Here is a 16916-nt window from a genome sequence, read left to right as displayed (position 1 = left end):
AATCTTAATGCAATTTCTGCTAAACATAAAACATATAAAAAATACCCAGCTTTAAGAATTTTCCATTATTTTTTATTTAAGATCATTTTCCATCCTCGATTTCAGTTTCTTTTTGTTTACGAAAAAACTTACAATTAGTTTTCAGTTTTATTTTTTTGTTATGCAATTTCAGTTTTTCTCTTGGATGTGACAATTTTTTAGTCATTAAAACTACAACATAATAGGAAGTTGGTTTGTTTATATATTTTCGCTTTCTGTTGTTTTCTTTTTATAGATCAGCTCCATACTCTCTGCTTCCATTACAAGCCCAAAATCAATGTTAATGCTCATACACAGTTGATTTCTAAAAATTAATTTGGCCAAAAAAACTAATTTCAAACGCTTACAGATATCACATTAAGAAATTAAACCGAATCAAATTTTAATATATATAAATAACAAAAGCTTGTATATTTTCGATTTGGAATTTGGAATAAGTTTTGTCTTAAGTTTTGTATACATAGATTTATTTCGTTTTCCACTCCACAGTTTTAGTCTTTTGTTGTTGAGAATATTTTTTGTTTTTTGCTGTGGCCAGTTTCCCTTTTTGTTTGTTTTGCGATTGAGAAAATATCGTTTATGAAGTTTGATGCCCTGACGTTGTTGGTTGTGTGTTATCAATATATATATATATAATTTTTTTTTTTTGTTACAAGTATTATGCATTAAAATAGGCTTTCTCTTTACTTGTTAGCTCCATTTTTCACCTAACACTGTACACATATAATGTAAACTAGTTGTATTCTATTTAATTATGCAGTTGAATAGTTTATATTTAAATGTGTCAATATGTGCAATTTACGATGCAATTTCTTGTCGAAAGTGTCTCACCGCCTTCGCTCGTGTCAATGTTTTACGTTTGCTAAGCGATCTAAAAACATAACGCAATTATCTCCAAATATTAGATTTTTTTTACAATTCTTGTGTATAAACTCGATATATAAATATGAACGGGGATCATGATCGACCATTTGCCTGGCTGTTGACTGCTGCTCTTCTGTACGTGTTATGGTAATTGTTACTGTTAATTTAATAGTTAGCGTAGTTTAATATATATTTTTATAAAATAGGCTTCCTCCTTAGCAAGATGCGAATTTTCGTTTCTGTTGTTGCAGTTTTCGGTAGATTGTGGTACATGTACGAAGCCAGATCTTACGCATCATGTTGCGTACCTGTTTAGGCATTTTAAAAAATCTATATTGCTGCAATTGGTTTAATTACAATATGTGCGAGACTCACCTTTTTGTCCAGAGACGCGCAATTCGATCATGCTCCTCTCGATTTTGTAAATATTGCGTGGCAATACTGCCCACCAGCGGATCGGCTGTAAATTATGATGAAATTATGTTTTAAAGATTACGAAATATTGAGTTATATCTATAATTAACATTCCTAAGTAATAAACCCTTCATTTTCCCTTCCTTACCTGGATTACAGTCTGTGAGCAGGGAGCAAATTGACAGCAACACCTTTGATATGGTCAGCGCCGGCGACCAGTTGTCCTTGAGTATGTCCAGGCAGATAACGCCCTGGCTATTGATATTACAGTGATAGATGCGCGTACGGAACGTGACTTTGGGCGGCTTGAAGGGATATTCCGGCGAGAAGTGTATGTCGAGGAAGAACACTCCGCCCTCATAGACGGAGCCCGGTGGTCCCAGGATGGTCGACACCCATTCGTACAGATTGTCACCCTTTGGCCCGGCACTGCAATTGGGAGGCGGGTCTAGTGTGATCTCCGCCAGCTCCTTTTGTATGCGCTTGGCCGAGGTGCCCAAAGCCTTGGATATCCTTGGCGTGGGCTTAGTGTCCTTGCGCGGCTCATCACCGCCGCCAGCGTTGCTGCCAGAGGCACCACCATTGGCATTCGCTCCACGGCCACCACGAGCAGGCGTCGTGGCGGCAGCGGCTGTGGTTTGATTGGTGTTGCTGGCATTGCTGGTCGCTGTGCTGGGTGCGCTGGCATTGGAGCTAGCACTGGAGGTGGCCACCTCGGTGGCACTGCCTGCGGCTGGCGTTGAAGACATGACTATGATATAATTCGGAGTGGCTGTAACGGGAGAGATTTGATCAATTAGTTACAGGGCTTTACTTTTTCAGTGACCTGCCTTGATGGGCAGTGAAAATTGGACTGTAACCATAGATTTCTGTGGCTGCTTTGATTATTTATATACTGAATTATTAAAAAAATCCAGAAGGGAAAATTCCTCTTATAAAAGAACACTCTTTTAGCTCTACAGAACTCGGCTGATTGTAATTGTAAATGTCTGAAACTTTAGATTCTGTAAACTAAAGATCTCTATGATCTCTATTAGATTGGGAGGAAATTGTATAATTACTAATAACTTAGTTATTTTTTTTATAAACAAATGCCAGAAACATGGATTCTACCGTTGTATATTTTTATTTAATGGATAAATTAAATCAAAGTATTATTTCTTTGAGGTCTATATTAGTCCCCATTGTTTACCAATGTAAACTCTAAAGGCCTTCGTTTACATGTGACCCGTTGAGCCCCACAGGGTCCTTGACCTGATTTGCAGCTCAAAAAGAGAGGAGTTCAGAGTGGAGCCTACTCGACTTTGTTTTTGGCATCAGCGGCGCGCAGGGGTTTGCCTTTTTTCGCACTAACGCACACACTTTTTTATTGGCCTGGGGCAGCGGCCATTTTGGCAAAAACCCTTCGACGAAGCGGAAGAGGGGCTATCCGGGGGGGCTACTACGTTGGACCTGGGTATTCCGATGACCCTGGAACGGCTATAAGGTTCCATACATGCGGAAAACTGACTTTCAGCTGCAGACGGAGCTGCATGCGGCAAAAAATCAATCGGCAGTAGACATTTGCAAAACGCGTTGCCGCCGCCGCCGCCGACGATGATGATGCCGCCGCTGCTCCTCGCGCTGTCCCCTGCCTGCAGCTTGATTGCACAATTTCGCGGAACGGAGTGCGGACGATTAATCAGAGCAATGCTCACCGACTTTCCACTGATACACACCTCGTTGTCGCAGTTAATTTCGCTTTTTTCTATCACAACACTTGCGAAAACGTCTCGCTCGCCTTAGTCGCCTGCAGCTGCCCTCTCGCTCGCACTCGTACGCCTTCGGCCTTCGCTGTGGGTGGGCGTGCAGCTCCTATCCTGCTCTGCTCGCGTCTTCCGTGCCGGGCGGTACGTGGGCGTGTGTCGCGACAAAATTGGCACCTTCGAGGGCGTCTTTATTTGCTTAAAATCGGACTTTGCAAATTTGATTTTGGAAAAAGCCGTCTTTATCTTGAATTCAGAGTGACCGCGTCGCGACGGTTTAAATATGCCGTTGAAAATACCACTAAGTGTGCGAAATATACCAAATAGTGTATAAGATAAAACTATCGATAGCGCGGAAACCGGCCTCTACAATCTGGCAACTCATACGACAATTTGTAGCTATTTTACCATTAGAGCCAACGTTTTTCTACTTAATGGAAACTCAGGTGACATTTCTAGAATTTTGACAATATTTTTCAAAATATAATATTCTTGCATTAAGGAGCTCCACCTTAAATCCAAAATTTGGAATCTAATGTAGGTTTTTAGTTAAAAATAATACACAGGTCTTTAAATTTTACAATATTTACTTGAAACTTATCTCGTATTTTCATTTTTTCTAAAAAAAATAGGTTTACTTGATTTCCACGTCCTCCGATACCGCCTTGCGCGACTTGAAAACGCGCACCGAGTTGTCGGCGCCGCCAGAGATGATGTACTTCGGGTTGGACCAGTCAATGTCAAGGACCTTTTCGCCATGGCCCAGCAAATCGTAGAGCGGAGCCTTGGGACTTCTGCAATCCCACAGCTTATTCTGGTTGTCGTAGGCGCCAGAGACAAAGAGGAACTCCTCCGTGGTGGACCACATGACGGTCTGCACCCAGGCATTGTGTCCGAGGTAAGTGTTGCGTACCACAGATCCCTCTGAAAAGGCAAATCAAAATCATTTTACTTCGACTTCATGGATAAGAATGCAGAAAGCTGATCCTACGGTTCGTTCTGGCATCGTAGAGCCTCAGATTCTTGTCCGCGGAGGCCGTCAATATCAGGCGATTCAGCTTGGAGTAGCTGGCATCGAAGATGGACTTGTTGGTGGATATCTCGGTCTTGATGCCCTCGAGGCTCAGGTCCCAGACCTTCAGTGTGTGATCCCAGCTACCGGTGAGCAGCGTAGAGGCATCCATCCACTGGACGGCTGAGATGCTCTCTCGATGTCCCTGCAGAGTCATTTTTGGCGTCTGTAAAGGATATAAAGTTTAGCAAGAACATCAAGATAGAAAATCCCATTCAATACGCACCCTCACACCGCTCTCCTTCATCCGCTTGGACGTGCCCTCGGCGGAGTCTTCCAGCTCGGCGGACCACACCTTAAGCATGGTGTCCCAGGAGCCTGTGGCGAATCGCTGGCCATCAGGACTCACGCTCACACTGTCGACGCCACGCTCGTGACCCTTGCATACGGACACGCACTCGACCGAATTGGCGGCCACGTTCCATTGCCACAGCATGGCCGTCTGATCCTGAGAGGTGGACACAAAGCGACCGTTCTCCTCGTCCAGCGATATCCAGTCCACTGCCTTAATGGGCGCCGTGTGGCCGGGAATGGTGAGGATGTGCTTTCCCTTGTTGGTCCAGATATTCAGTGTGTTATCGTAGCATCCGCTGAGGATCCACTTGCCGCTAGCCTTCACAGCCGACACCCAGTCGTCGTGGAGCAGGCAATCCTGTGGCTCTGGCGCCGGAAAACGCTCCACATACTCGATCTCAATGGCATCCTCGAAGCTGATGGCCTTCTCCCGCAAGTGATCGCAAAGCCGGCCGCGCAGGTACTCGTCGAAAACCAAGAAGTCGAAGTCCACGACGGCGCCATCCTTTTGCTGAAGCAACGCGTTGACAAATGTGTTTAGTTCAACGGTGGCAACGGTTCCATCGATGGCGTACGGCACATCCGGTACCGCATAACTGGAGAGATACTAATGTAGTGACAGTTTCATTCACATATCTGATGGATACCTACTGTTCCTGTTTGGTTTTGAGGTGCACCTGCACCTGCCCCTCGCCGTTTTCCACATCCATCGCCGGGCCCACGTGCGTTTTCCCTAAGCGGCGCTTGTTTTACCCGCAGATCAGCGCTTGAGCCGCAACTGGTACTGCCTCTTGTGCCGTCAGTTCTAAGGATTCCTGAGTGGTTAAACCACGTAGTAACACAGCTTATTTGTAGTTTTTATAAAGTTTACAAAAAGCGTGTGTTTTTAAAAGAGCGAATTAGAGATGCAATAACGTCGATGGTCTCAAGAGATTTTTGGAGTTGCCATGCTTTGATAAAGTGGCCACAACTTGTCTAGTATTATCGATACAATCGATATTTAAAAAATACTATTAAGTATTTCATTACAGCTGGTCACACATAAATGCCACTTCAAAATAGGCAGTTAAATTAAAAAACGCAGTCATCTTCCAAAGTAACCGATTTTGACAATCTTGTATTTGATGTATAATATGTATTATATAAACTTTATTTCTTGCTGAATGTATCTTACATTTAAATTAATCAAGTAATAATACACTTATTTTGAACTATATAAAGAGCTATTATAAAACTTATTAAGTCCTTGCAGGGTATTATAATTTTAGTCAGAAGCTGGTTACGGTGTGAAGGAGTCATTTCCGACCTCATAAATCATATATATTCTTGATCAGCATCAAAAGCCGAGTCGATTTAGCTATGTTCGACGAATTTTTTTTTTTTTTTTTTTAAATTTCGAAAATTTTGTTATAATCGTAAAAAGTTGATTGCATTTTTAATTTTTAAACATTTTTTATTGAGTATGCAGATTTGTTAACCTAATAAAAACTTACATAGAAAAGCTTTCCGATTGGAAATTAATGCTTTTTTGGCTTAGTTATGAGATATTACAATTTTAAAATGTCATAAAAATTTTCAAATAAAAATATCAATAAATATCGATTTAAAGAACGCAAATATTTGTTACTAAGTTATAATTAATTTCCGATTTAATTATATAATTCAGTATAAATAAACTTGCGTTGTCAGAACGTAGTTTCCATTCTTGTTTAGGTTTCAAATTGCCTCAAAATAAAGCTGAACATTTGATCCAAACAATAAAACTGTTCCATTCTGCTGCAACATTAATATAATAGCTAAAACTTATAATAATTAAAAAAACATATGAGCTAAATATTGCATATTTGATAATTAAAGATTTTTTGCAAGCCAACCAGGCGCCGATGGCGATGCCGATGATTTGCTGTAATTTGGTTTCTCGCTCTCGGACTTCCCTCCCGTTTGCTCGTCTTACGCAAAAACGGAAAAATAAAAAACGACCAGCCGTGGCAGCAATTTGTAAATGACTCTTCAAAGACTGGTAATTGTTAATCTGTTATGTTTCTTCTTTTTTGATTTTGGCTATTAATACGTACCAGATGGCACCTGAAAGACCACTTTTGTGGCTAACTGCGCACTGGAAGGTTAAATGCCACTTGACATTTCCGAAGTGGCGCTTAACCTTCGCATTAAAATTGGACAAATGCCCAAGAAATGAATTTCCAATACAAAAAAAAAGAGTAGTTACCTTTATGGGTCGCTGGGATATTAAGCTGGAAGTAATATCGCTGTAAATGTTTTTTTTTTTGTGTTTTTTGCTGAATAAAAACCAGAAACGAGGCGAAATGGAATATGAAAGAGCTAAAGAGCTGAGGCTGAAGCTTTCCAGATTTTCGGGGCTTCCAGCGACAGAGCTACGGCGCAGCGCAGCCCCGAGCTGTCAGCTTATAAAAAAGGCACGGCGCCTGCGCAGCCGAAACATTACAACAAACGCCGCGCGCAAGGTAAGACAGGCTCGATTCGATAGCTCGATAACTCCTAAAGCTGTCTCCTTCGAAAGCAGAGATCATCTCCGTATAAAAAAAAACCCGCTAAACTAATTAAGATGAAAGTGTTCGCGCTGTGCTCTATGCTCGCCCTCCTGCTGGCCGGTGCCCAGTCCCTGCCCCAGGGTCGTGAAGGTGCCGCCTACACAAATGAGGCTATCCGGCAGGCGCAGCAGACGCTGCTCATTCCCAAGGATGCCCAGATCCAGAATGTCCAGGAGGGCATCGAGCTGGGTGCATACGAGCAGATACCCGGCAACCAGCGCATCAATCTCTTCGAGATCCTGGGCGATCAGGTGCCCTCCGAGGTGATAAACAACCTGCAGTCCCAGGTCGATCAGATCGGTCGCAACTGAGGTCATAGGTTAAACTCAATGCATTCTTCATTGCACACACACCACACACTCATTGTTAAGTTTCTCGGTAATAAATGTAAAGAAAAAAGAAATATCACTATCCATATTTAATCGAAGCGTTTCTGTATTTTCGAAAGCGAAAGTGATCCTCCCCCGAGAAACCAGTTGGTTCCTCTGCAAACTCTCCTCGATCGGATTGGATCGCAGTGATTTATTTCGCTTTTTTATTTTGTGGCCTTTTCCTAATGCTCTTTGCCAGACTTTCTCCTCGATGCTGCTGCTGTGCGCATACTGATTAAGCATAAAATCGTTGGTAGGTTGGTTTGTTGTATCCTCAACCTTGTTATGTAAGCTACTGGACAGTGCGCACTGAGCGCACTGCGGTTCATTGCGATGTAACCCGAGTCACTTAGCCCCCGGCAGCTCTTGGCCTGGGTCGTGATGCAACAGTTGTCGTCGTTGAAGCCGTCGATTGTTGGTTGCTTCGTTCGGTTTGTTTATTTAATTTCTTGGTAATTGCCGCCTCATGCACTCGCATGTGTAATGAGGGATACGATCCGGGGGCAGAGGCGTGGCAGATGCTGGTTGCGCAACCAGCGGTTAGGACCGGTGTCCATAGGGCCCAGATTACCTGGATTTTTACACGTATTTAGGCTCCCTTAAATATAATGAAATATCTCTTAAAAACTCACACACAACTTTGCTCTAGAATTACCTCATTTTTATTTCATAATTCATACATTTTAAAATGAGCTTGATACTAAATTAACTCTAGTTAAAGTATTTCCATAATGTAAGTTTAGTTTGTTTCGCAAAAAATCGGTGTGTTTCGTGAGAGTGTGTGCATGATCATCGCCTAAATAAATTATGTTCATAATAGTATTTATTTATTAACTAAAGAATGACTGCTTTTCACTTTTGACACTTTGCTTTTGAAATCCTTCCCTCATTCAATGTCAAGTTTAAATTAGTTAAATTTTATATAAATTACGGTTTTAAATGTAGAAGTAATTGTAATTAGCTTTAAATTAAAACTTTGTCATATTCAGTCTAAACTTCAAAGCTTTTCAAATCAAAGAGGACTAAATAGTAGTTTGCATTTGCATTTTTAAAAATAAATCACCGCCAGAGCGAATAGTTAATGCTTTTCAAATCATCGATCGTAAGAAATAAATTACAAATTAAATAAAATCATGATGAGATAAAACAACATAAAAATTTCTCTTCTTACTCGATGAATTTCGATTGTGGATTTGGATGAATGTCTTGTTGGATGTGCACTTAGATCGATGTATATATAAATATATAGAAATATATAACTAGGCAATACGGATTGCCGGATAATGAAACATTTCGTTATTGCATTTGGGGGGCCCAGCTATGATTATGTTCGTAGGTCGATAAATTCAGATGGTCTTCTATGCAGTCTATGGAAATGATCATCTTCAAAGGATGCTCCTCCTCTCCCCCTTTCTGGCTACTTAACCTAACTCTGTCGCTCGCTTGAATGGTTGGATTTGATTTTTGTTGCGTTTCCAAGTTACTAGGCTTTGCGGCAGGGCTGCTCCCCCAGAGCACCCGGTGACCTCCAGATTGTGAGTCCTCGGTTGCTCTATGTGGGCAGCTCTGCTTTATGGTGTATTTATATACAATAAAGGCTTGATCTTCTCCTGCGGCGTCTTCTGCTCAATATATCCGCTGGAGATAGAGGCGTCCCAGTGGCAAAGCCCTTTCCACGAAACTCTTTTCGGCCCTCGCCGAGGACTTGTCCACCGAACTGGTCCTGGCCACCGACTCTGGACTCTCGTCCAGCTTCAAGCTCTCGGCATCGGCCTTGGGATCCACACCGCCCACCTGACCCGCTCCCGAGCCCAGCTCATCAATATCCAGGGCGGAAACCGGCATGGTCTTGGGCGTAACGGGTTCACGGTCTCGAATCTCGCCACTGCCCAGATCCACCTCTTCGTCTGTTTCATTCCTGGCAATCTTCTCCAGCTGCTGCAGATCACTGCCATTCTGGATGCGTGTCTCGCCGGATATATCCTCGCCACTGTACATCAGTAGCGGCACCAGGACGCTCTTCTCCCGTACGGATGAGGCGGCCACCATCATGTTATCCGTTGTAGAGGATTTCTCCTGGTAGAGATCAAAGTCACCGCCACCGCTACCGCCGCCGCTACCACTGCCATCCAGAGTTGTGTCGGGCGTGAGTTTTACACGGTTGGCATCCATCTCAAAGGGACTGGTTATGCTCCTGGGCTCATCATTCTCGGGCTCGGCAATATCTTCCAGCTCAACCAAGGGAAAGTTGACATCGCGCAGACTAAAGTCATCACCGGGCAGCGAGGGATACGCGGGATTTGACTCCACCTGGGGTACATCATCCTCCACATCCATGTGGTGGGTGGAGCTCAGTGGCGGCATCTCACTGCTCACAGCTGCCGGAGCCTCTGTGCTGATCTCGGTCTCTGTTTTGGTAATGTTGCCAGCGGATGATGAAACCTCCTCCTGGCTGACTTTTGGCGGTGCATCTGTGGTCATCTTATTGGAGCCGGTTCCAGGTCCCTCTGTGGTCGAGATGATGTGATAGATGTTGTCGCTTCCAGCCGTATCTGGTTCCAGTTCCCCATCCGAAGACTCAACTAGGGAATCCCTGAATCCATTTTGGATAAACAGACCGGCATTCAGAGGCACTGCCTCCTCATAGTTCCTGGTGCTCGATACCGAGCCCATTCCTGGTCCCTCTGTGGTGTACTCCCGCTTGATGTTCACCTTGCTGGGATCGCTCTCCGCCAGCGTCTGCAGTCCCTCGGCATTGTAGGTGACCAGTGGCTTCACCTGTTGCTCCACAATGTTGCTGCTGCTCGTGGCCAGCGGTCGTTCGATGTAGCCCACGGAGGCGATAAGCTTTAAGCTCTCACTGCTGCCAGAGCCACCTGGAAGTGCTTTGGGGTTGCTGTCTTGGCTGCTCAGCGTTGGTGTTGCTCCAGTGACCGTTGGAGTTGGAGTTGGAGCTGCTGCAGGTGGCACCGGTGACATGGCTGCTGCGGAAGTTGTACTAACAGCCGGCGGAGTACTCATGGCAGCCGAGGGAGTTGTTGCCGTGGCAGTGGTACTCTCCAAAGATCCTACTGTTGTGGTTGATCCAGGTCCATCGGTAGTTGCCAGCACCTTCCGAGTGGGTATCATCGATGGCTTGGCCTTGTTGTCATCGGTTATCCGGATCTCTGTCGGCTTGGTTATCTCCTTGATGGTGATGTTCCAGTTGAAGCCCGCTGGCTGAGCCTGGGGAGCTGGTCTCTGGGTGGTTGAAGTGCTGCTGCTCATGACTTCGCCTACTAGAGGATTATTGTCCAGAACTGGTAAGAGAAGTTAAGATTAAAGAAAAAAACGAAAGGTCATTTGGTGGCGGAACTCACTGGGACAATTGTCGTACTCCGGACAGCAGCGCCCGGGCACATATTTGGGCATGCAGTCGTCACGCCGGAAACAGGTCACCGAGCTGCAAACAATATCGCCGCCTGCAAAAATAAATTGAGTGTGTTTTTTTAGGTAAAAAGTGTTGGACCAGCAGTGTGGAAAATCAAGGCAAATAGTTGGGAAACAGGTGCAAAAATAATACTTTAATTAAAAACAAAAATTGGTTTAAATGTTTACATAGATTTTTAAGCAAATATATGAACAGTTTAAGGGGGAAAAAAGAGTATAAACTCCACATTTAACCTTAATTACTTAGAAATCTTACAATATCTATTGAAAACCATAAATAATAAACAAATAGCTTCCATAAACTCTAAAATCCCAATTAAACCATGTCACAGTGTATCCCCTAATTAACCCGATGTCTAATTTTCCTACTCACCTTTGCAGTAGCACACGGTGCACGGCGTGTCCGGATCAACCAATTTATAACCATTGGCATAAGTTTTGCCATCCTTTTCGCAATCTGCGGGCCAGGAAGAGGTCAGAGAGACAGAGTGAGTGAGCATGGAGAAGGGGATTTGCATAAATGCATCCAAACCGGAGGCATCCTGGTCGGGTGTGGGCACTTACCGCATTTATAATCGGGACAGCAGTGTCCTGTGCGCTGGATGGCTCGGCAGTTGGCCTTCTTCTCGCACCGCCTGGCGGAGTCCGCCACCCAGGCTCCATCGTGCAGGCACTGGCCTATAAAAAATTCGTGGAGAGACAGAGGGTAAGAGTGGGAGTTTAGCTTAGTTTAGTTTCGGGAGAAGAAGCACCACGCGGAGGATTAGTTTTCGGGGGCTCTTACCCTGAGGCTGCTGCTGTTCGGCCAGCGATTCCGTGGTGCTGCTTCCGGAGCCGCTGAAGCTGGAGCTTGGCGTGACCGCGACCGTGACGATTGTGGAGGAGGCACTGCTGTTACTCTCAATGGCGGGCACTGTGGAAAAAAAGAAGAAAAAACACGGAAGCAAAGCCGAGTGTGAAATAGGAGAGGGCAGAAAGTCAACAAAAGGCCATTGAGAAGAATGCGGCACTGGCAGAAAATTATAGGTAAGTTTGTCTTATAATTAAGGATAGAAAAATGAAAGAAATATAAAAGTTTAAAATACTATTTAATGAAAGAGAATGTATCCAAGCTAATTTAACATAAGATTTTCTTCATTATACCCATCTCTCTGTTAATATTTTCCTATTAAATTTCTCCCAAACTTCTCTTAAGAAATTAATGATTAAATTTACACCAGAGTTTCTCCCTAAAGTCTTAATAAATTAGGTCCTTGAATTAGATTATCACTACTGGTTTTAAGGAATGTGACCAGGAGGGATATATGTATAAATATTCCCCAACTAAAAGCTGTGACTGTGTGTTTCTTTAATGAAAAGGAAATGCAAATTGCCCAGCTCCAGCTTTAATTTACACTTGTAATTGGATTATTTTTTGTTTTTCTTCTTTTTTTTTATTATTTTCCAGAGTGTAAAAGGGACAGCGGCAAATGTCCTTTGGCCTCCTGGCTCCCTGTCAGTCGGTACATATTTGAATGAATGACATTTTGATAACAGTTGTTTGTTGTTCCTGTTGCTCCTGCTGCTCCTGCTGCTCCTGCTGGTGCTGGTGCTTCCAACTGGGCAAGGTAAAATGCTATCAAAATACGGCAAAGTTAAATGAGTTTAGTTTTAGTTTGGCTTTTTTGTTTGCCCAGTTTGAGGCGACTCCCAATTGGGACGAAAACCAGCGGCAAAGCCGAAACCGAAACCGAAAACTGACAAAAGAGGAGCACAAGATGGAGTGCCAGTCGCTTTGTCTACGCTCCTTGATTGTCCAGTTTGGCGAATAATTCCGATTGACAAGAGCCTTGTCTGAGCCGAAAAAACATTTTCCATTTCCCATACCCCATACCCCCCCTCTCCCAGGAAAATTGTCTTACTTAAAGACTTCTGTTTGTGAGAGAGCCTTGTTGTCACTTGGCTATGAAAAATGATTAAATATGTGCGAGCATTAATCATGCGCCCCGTGCTCCGGTTTTATTGTGGGTGAGCTCCTGCTGGCCATCCTTTATTTCGAGTCCCCTCATAAACTGGAGCTATGTTTACACACACTCCACACACACTCCCACACACACATCCCTCACTAAATTGTTTTCCTAGCACTCATTAAGGAAACTGCATATGCTGCTCACTTTAGTGTTTTGTTGTTTGGTTTTATTTTGGCATTCGAGTTGGGGGAATGAACTCAACAGAGTCGATTTAGTTTAAAATTAAGTTTATTTTTATAGGGGAAAATTTGGTAAAAGTTATTCGGATTTAGGTAAGTATTTAAGGTATTTAATTTAAACTTATTTTCGTTATATTTAACTTTTACCAAAAGGTTGGGTTTTCTAATTTCAGTTTGATTGAATTGTTGGGATAAAAATAGTTGTGTGTTAACTAAGTTTTCTTGATGATTGCTGTATAAAATATATATTTTTTATATAATTAAAATCTGTTCCTTATACCTTTAAGAAAATCTCTTATGTCCAAAGCATTTAAAATGGGGAATATTAAATAATTTAGTGCTTTAAAATATTTGCCGCAAACTAGTTATATCAAAGATGGCATTGATTCTATATTTATGACTTATTTAAAACTTAAAATTGCATCGCAAATAAAATTTTAAAATTTTTTAACTCGTTCAGATATTATAATTTCAGTCAGAAGACTGTAATGATGTGAAGGAGTCATTTCCGACCTTATAAACTATATATATTCTTGATCTGCATCAACAACCGAGTCAAACTAGCTATATCCGGAAAACAAAATTTTTGAAATTTTTTTCATAAAAAATTTAAAAAATCAACCAAAATTTAGATTTTTTTACTTTTCAAATTGAGTATGCAGTTTTATTGTCATAATAAAAACTAGCATAGGAAAGGTTTCCGAATTCAAATTAATGGATTTTTGCCTGAGTTATGAGTTTCTTAAAATTTGATTTATGGACAAAATTGTCATATAAAAAAAGATAAATATTGACTCAACGTTTAGTCGGAAGCTTGTAAAACTGTGAAGGAGCCATTTCCGACCCCATAAATCATATATATTCTTGATCAGCATCAATAGCTGAATCGATCTAACTATGTTCAGAGGAAAAAAATTTTTTTGAAAATGTTGTCCATTTTTGCAAAAAAAGATAATGGGTTACATCATTAAAATTGTCAAAAATCGACAAAAAATTATTTTTTAAATTGAGTATGCAGTTTTGTTGTCCTAATAAAAACTAACATTGGAAAGGTTTCCGAATTGAAATTAATGCATTTTTGGCTTAGTTATGCTCAAGTGTATATTGAAACCCACGATCCTATGACTAAAAGCAAGAGTAACTAACTTCCGCCTCCCTTTATTTCTTATTTTGTATAAAAACTTAATCTATTTATAATTACATTCTTTTTCTACCATCTCCATTAAGCTTAGAATTTTTCAGTTATTGTTTTGAGTTTCTTTTGCCGCTTTCCTTTCAGCAAAAAATAAGCTGAAATCATGTTTAACCGTCTTCTATGACTCTCATTTTTAGACTTTATAAAGCGTTTTTTATGTGGATTTTTTTTGTTTTCTTTTTGTTTGTGGCTCGTTATGCAATACAGACAGTGAGTGCCACACACATGTCTGAAATCCGAAACGCTGCAATTAGTAGAACAGCTTCCCGTTTTGCGCTCTGTTTTCATTGTGGAACGCAGCGCTAATTCTACGACTTGCCATTGTCTCTGGGGGCCTCACTTATTCTGTTTCTCTTACTATATTTTTTTGTCTGTTTTGCCTAATTTTTGGCTAGCCAACACGTTTCAAATGAGCAGAATTATTATGCACATTATGTGGAGCAAGCTGACATTTGTCTGCGACTCGACTCGCGGCTCAGATTACGTATACGCCACCGCGAGATTTCGTCGTGATGCTGAAAGTTCTGTAATCACTGACAATAAATTGTCCCCTGCGAAATTGCATTGTAAATTCGCTTTTGATTGTTTTCCAGAGAAAAGCAAACACAGCACAGAGAAGTTATTATGTAAATGTGAGGTAAACGGTTGCCGCCGCTGGCTGTTGTCTGATTCATGCCCATAAATTGCATTGATTCTAAATTAATGTTGGTTTATTTTTGTCGTGATAAATGATAAGCACAACTTCGAGGCAATTGTAATAAACAAACGAAAAGAAATGACTTTCAGGGAGAGGAGTCACTTTGGACTGGGATCTTATCAGGGAGGAAGCCATTAAGATCATCGTTGGCTTTGGTGCAAATTTTTGACAGCAGCCGCCCTTGTGAGCCCTACTATTAATAACACTTAACACCCATTGATAAATACGATGCCCAAGGCCGCAAAACCCAACAGCAACAACAAATCATCCCGAAATCATCGCGGAAATTGTGGAAAATTGTCTCGCTCCGGCCCAAAGCCCACACACTTCATAAACTGAACTACTCAACTTTAGCCGAAGGGAACCAAAGAGAGAGAGAATGTTTTCCATCATTATTACATTTTCACCAAGTGGCTTTTTCCTCTTTCTTGGAATTTCCTTCAAGCGTTTAAATCCTTGCGGGGACTTGGGGCTCTTAAGCAGTTTGCGGTTAGTTAGATAGAAAATGCGCTAGTTTGACATGACTTCTGCTCAGCCGAATGCAATAAAGAAATTCTTAGCCCATGAATCGTAAGTGTAATTGCTATTTTATCGGGGTAAAGTTGCCCAAGTCAGCGAACTGTGAAATTATAGCTCATCCCGAAAGGGATAACATTAACAGGAAGAGTTAAATAAGTCACTTTATGACAGCATGACTATATAAACTTTAAGTCATATTAATAAAGCCTAAGAAAAGTGTTTTGATGGAAAGTTACAGAAAATAAATGCTGGGGGTTCTTAACTAAATTTGCATACAAATTGCAATGTAAAAATTTGGATTTATATATCGAAATTTTAAATATTAAATTCAGTATCAAATACAGCAACCACCCTTGCTAGATTTTAGGTATTCTTATAATTATTATAATAAAAATATAAGCATCTTGTCAATATATTATAAACATCTCCAACCATTAATTAGGCAAACATTGTGACTATGAATTCGCATAAATTATGAGTTGGTAAGTCATTATTATAAGATATAATATTATATTATTTATTTTACTAGCTGGCAATCCGATCGTCTCCGCTTGCATGTCACAAAAACTAAACTCCAAATTGGTAACAAGAATATGCCGTCATGCTTATAGACAGCATTATATATATATATAGATATATACTACCGAATCCCCATCCATGATAATTCCATTGTTTCCATGGGGAATTTCAGCGGAAACCGAGAAACCAGCAGCGCGTAAGTCAGGCAGTTGTGAATGCGATTTCAAATCGACGCTTAAATGCCATTCAAAACGAAAGCAAAAACAATAATAAAAACAATCAAAATAAGGCAGAGGGGTAGGCCAGGGGGAGGGGGGGCTGACAAGCGGACAAATGACAACAAATGAGCTTTTCAAGTGTTCTGCCCTCGGTTCTGGCCATGTTCTCCCGCTTCTGGACAAAGATGATAAATGAGGCGACGCCCAGAGAGAGAGGCCTTTGTCTCAAAACAACAAACTCATCGCGAAAAAAAATGGAAGGTAAATATCTGAGACAACAAATTATATGGTTAAATGGCAGGTGATATGCACAAAGCCAGGAGGTGAAACCAATCAAAAGTTTAACAATTTAATCCGCATGGAGAGGAACAACATATGGCTTAAGGGAAATAATGAATATATTGAATATATTATGCATTCCAGCCAATTTGGTTAAGTTTAACTTTGCTTCTATGGGGAAACTTAAGTTCAAAGCTGGCAAAACTTTGTTATGACCTCAAAAACTAATCTAAAGTGTTGAAAATAATTATAAGTTGCATAATCGAGAACAATAAGTACTTGAAGCAATAAAAATCAAAGCAAAAGGAAAAGTTGAAAATAAATTATAGGTAAATTTCCCTTTCAGCTGTTGATTTCTGTTTTATTATTTAAATGTATATTATTCTCCACCTTCTTGATTACATTAAAAATAACAAATCGCTGAGTAAACCAATAGAATAAACATTAAATTAGTTTACACAAATGATTACTAAAACCCAAGTGGCAAACACCTGTTTGTCTGT

The 16916-nt window shown here is 41.3% G+C and overlaps 4 protein-coding genes across 8 annotated transcripts in view; 1 reads left to right on the top strand and 3 right to left on the bottom strand.

Annotated features, from left to right (window-relative positions):
- Nucleotides 1–50: 50 nt before the first annotated feature.
- Nucleotides 51–3598, bottom strand: Ubc2 (ubiquitin conjugating enzyme 2). Of its 5 annotated transcripts, none has more exons than XM_020951681.2 (4): nucleotides 3036–3598; nucleotides 1466–2089; nucleotides 1279–1363; nucleotides 51–1211 (listed from the first exon to the last, which is right to left on the bottom strand). In XM_020951681.2, the coding sequence occupies exons 2-4, from the start codon at nucleotides 2064–2066 to the stop codon at nucleotides 1199–1201; spliced, it is 699 nt and encodes a 232-aa protein (XP_020807340.1). In that variant the 5' UTR covers nucleotides 2067–2089; nucleotides 3036–3598; the 3' UTR covers nucleotides 51–1198. The 5 variants fall into 5 exon arrangements, with proteins under 5 accessions (XP_020807340.1, XP_086686907.1, XP_086686909.1 ...); XM_086830781.1 differs by having other exon boundaries at nucleotides 3015–3365; XM_086830783.1 differs by having other exon boundaries at nucleotides 2510–3036.
- Nucleotides 3599–3631: 33 nt separating this feature from the next.
- LOC110183405 (ribosome biogenesis protein WDR12 homolog) lies at nucleotides 3632–5376 on the bottom strand. Its single transcript, XM_020951680.2, has 4 exons — nucleotides 5080–5376; nucleotides 4361–5024; nucleotides 4054–4300; nucleotides 3632–3986 (listed from the first exon to the last, which is right to left on the bottom strand). Exons 1-4 carry the CDS (start codon nucleotides 5136–5138, stop codon nucleotides 3697–3699), a joined length of 1260 nt encoding a protein of 419 aa, XP_020807339.2. The 5' UTR covers nucleotides 5139–5376; the 3' UTR covers nucleotides 3632–3696.
- A 1355-nt stretch (nucleotides 5377–6731) lies between these two features.
- On the top strand, nucleotides 6732–7401 carry LOC110183407 (uncharacterized). The gene is made up of 2 exons (XM_020951684.2): nucleotides 6732–6911; nucleotides 6971–7401. Exons 1-2 carry the CDS (start codon nucleotides 6753–6755, stop codon nucleotides 7307–7309), a joined length of 498 nt encoding a protein of 165 aa, XP_020807343.2. The 5' UTR covers nucleotides 6732–6752; the 3' UTR covers nucleotides 7310–7401.
- A 607-nt stretch (nucleotides 7402–8008) lies between these two features.
- LOC110183455 (uncharacterized) overlaps nucleotides 8009–16916 on the bottom strand; it is a 31585-nt gene continuing 22677 nt past the window's right edge. Inside the window, exons 3-7 of the mRNA XM_020951735.2 lie at nucleotides 11583–11711; nucleotides 11363–11476; nucleotides 11172–11255; nucleotides 10729–10830; nucleotides 8009–10668 (exon numbers count right to left, since the gene is read on the bottom strand). Of these exons, the coding sequence (XP_020807394.2) occupies nucleotides 8996–10668; nucleotides 10729–10830; nucleotides 11172–11255; nucleotides 11363–11476; nucleotides 11583–11711 (2102 nt within the window). The 3' untranslated portion in view covers nucleotides 8009–8995. The remainder of the gene's footprint in view (nucleotides 10669–10728; nucleotides 10831–11171; nucleotides 11256–11362; nucleotides 11477–11582; nucleotides 11712–16916) is intronic.

Source organism: Drosophila serrata, unplaced genomic scaffold (genome assembly GCF_035046125.1).
Source record: "Drosophila serrata isolate PLE 108 unplaced genomic scaffold, ASM3504612v1 contig_240, whole genome shotgun sequence".
NCBI classification, from domain to species: Eukaryota; Metazoa; Arthropoda; class Insecta; order Diptera; family Drosophilidae; genus Drosophila; species Drosophila serrata.
The sequence above is the reverse complement of the archived record's forward strand: the minus strand, read 5'-3'. Positions and strand labels throughout refer to the sequence as shown.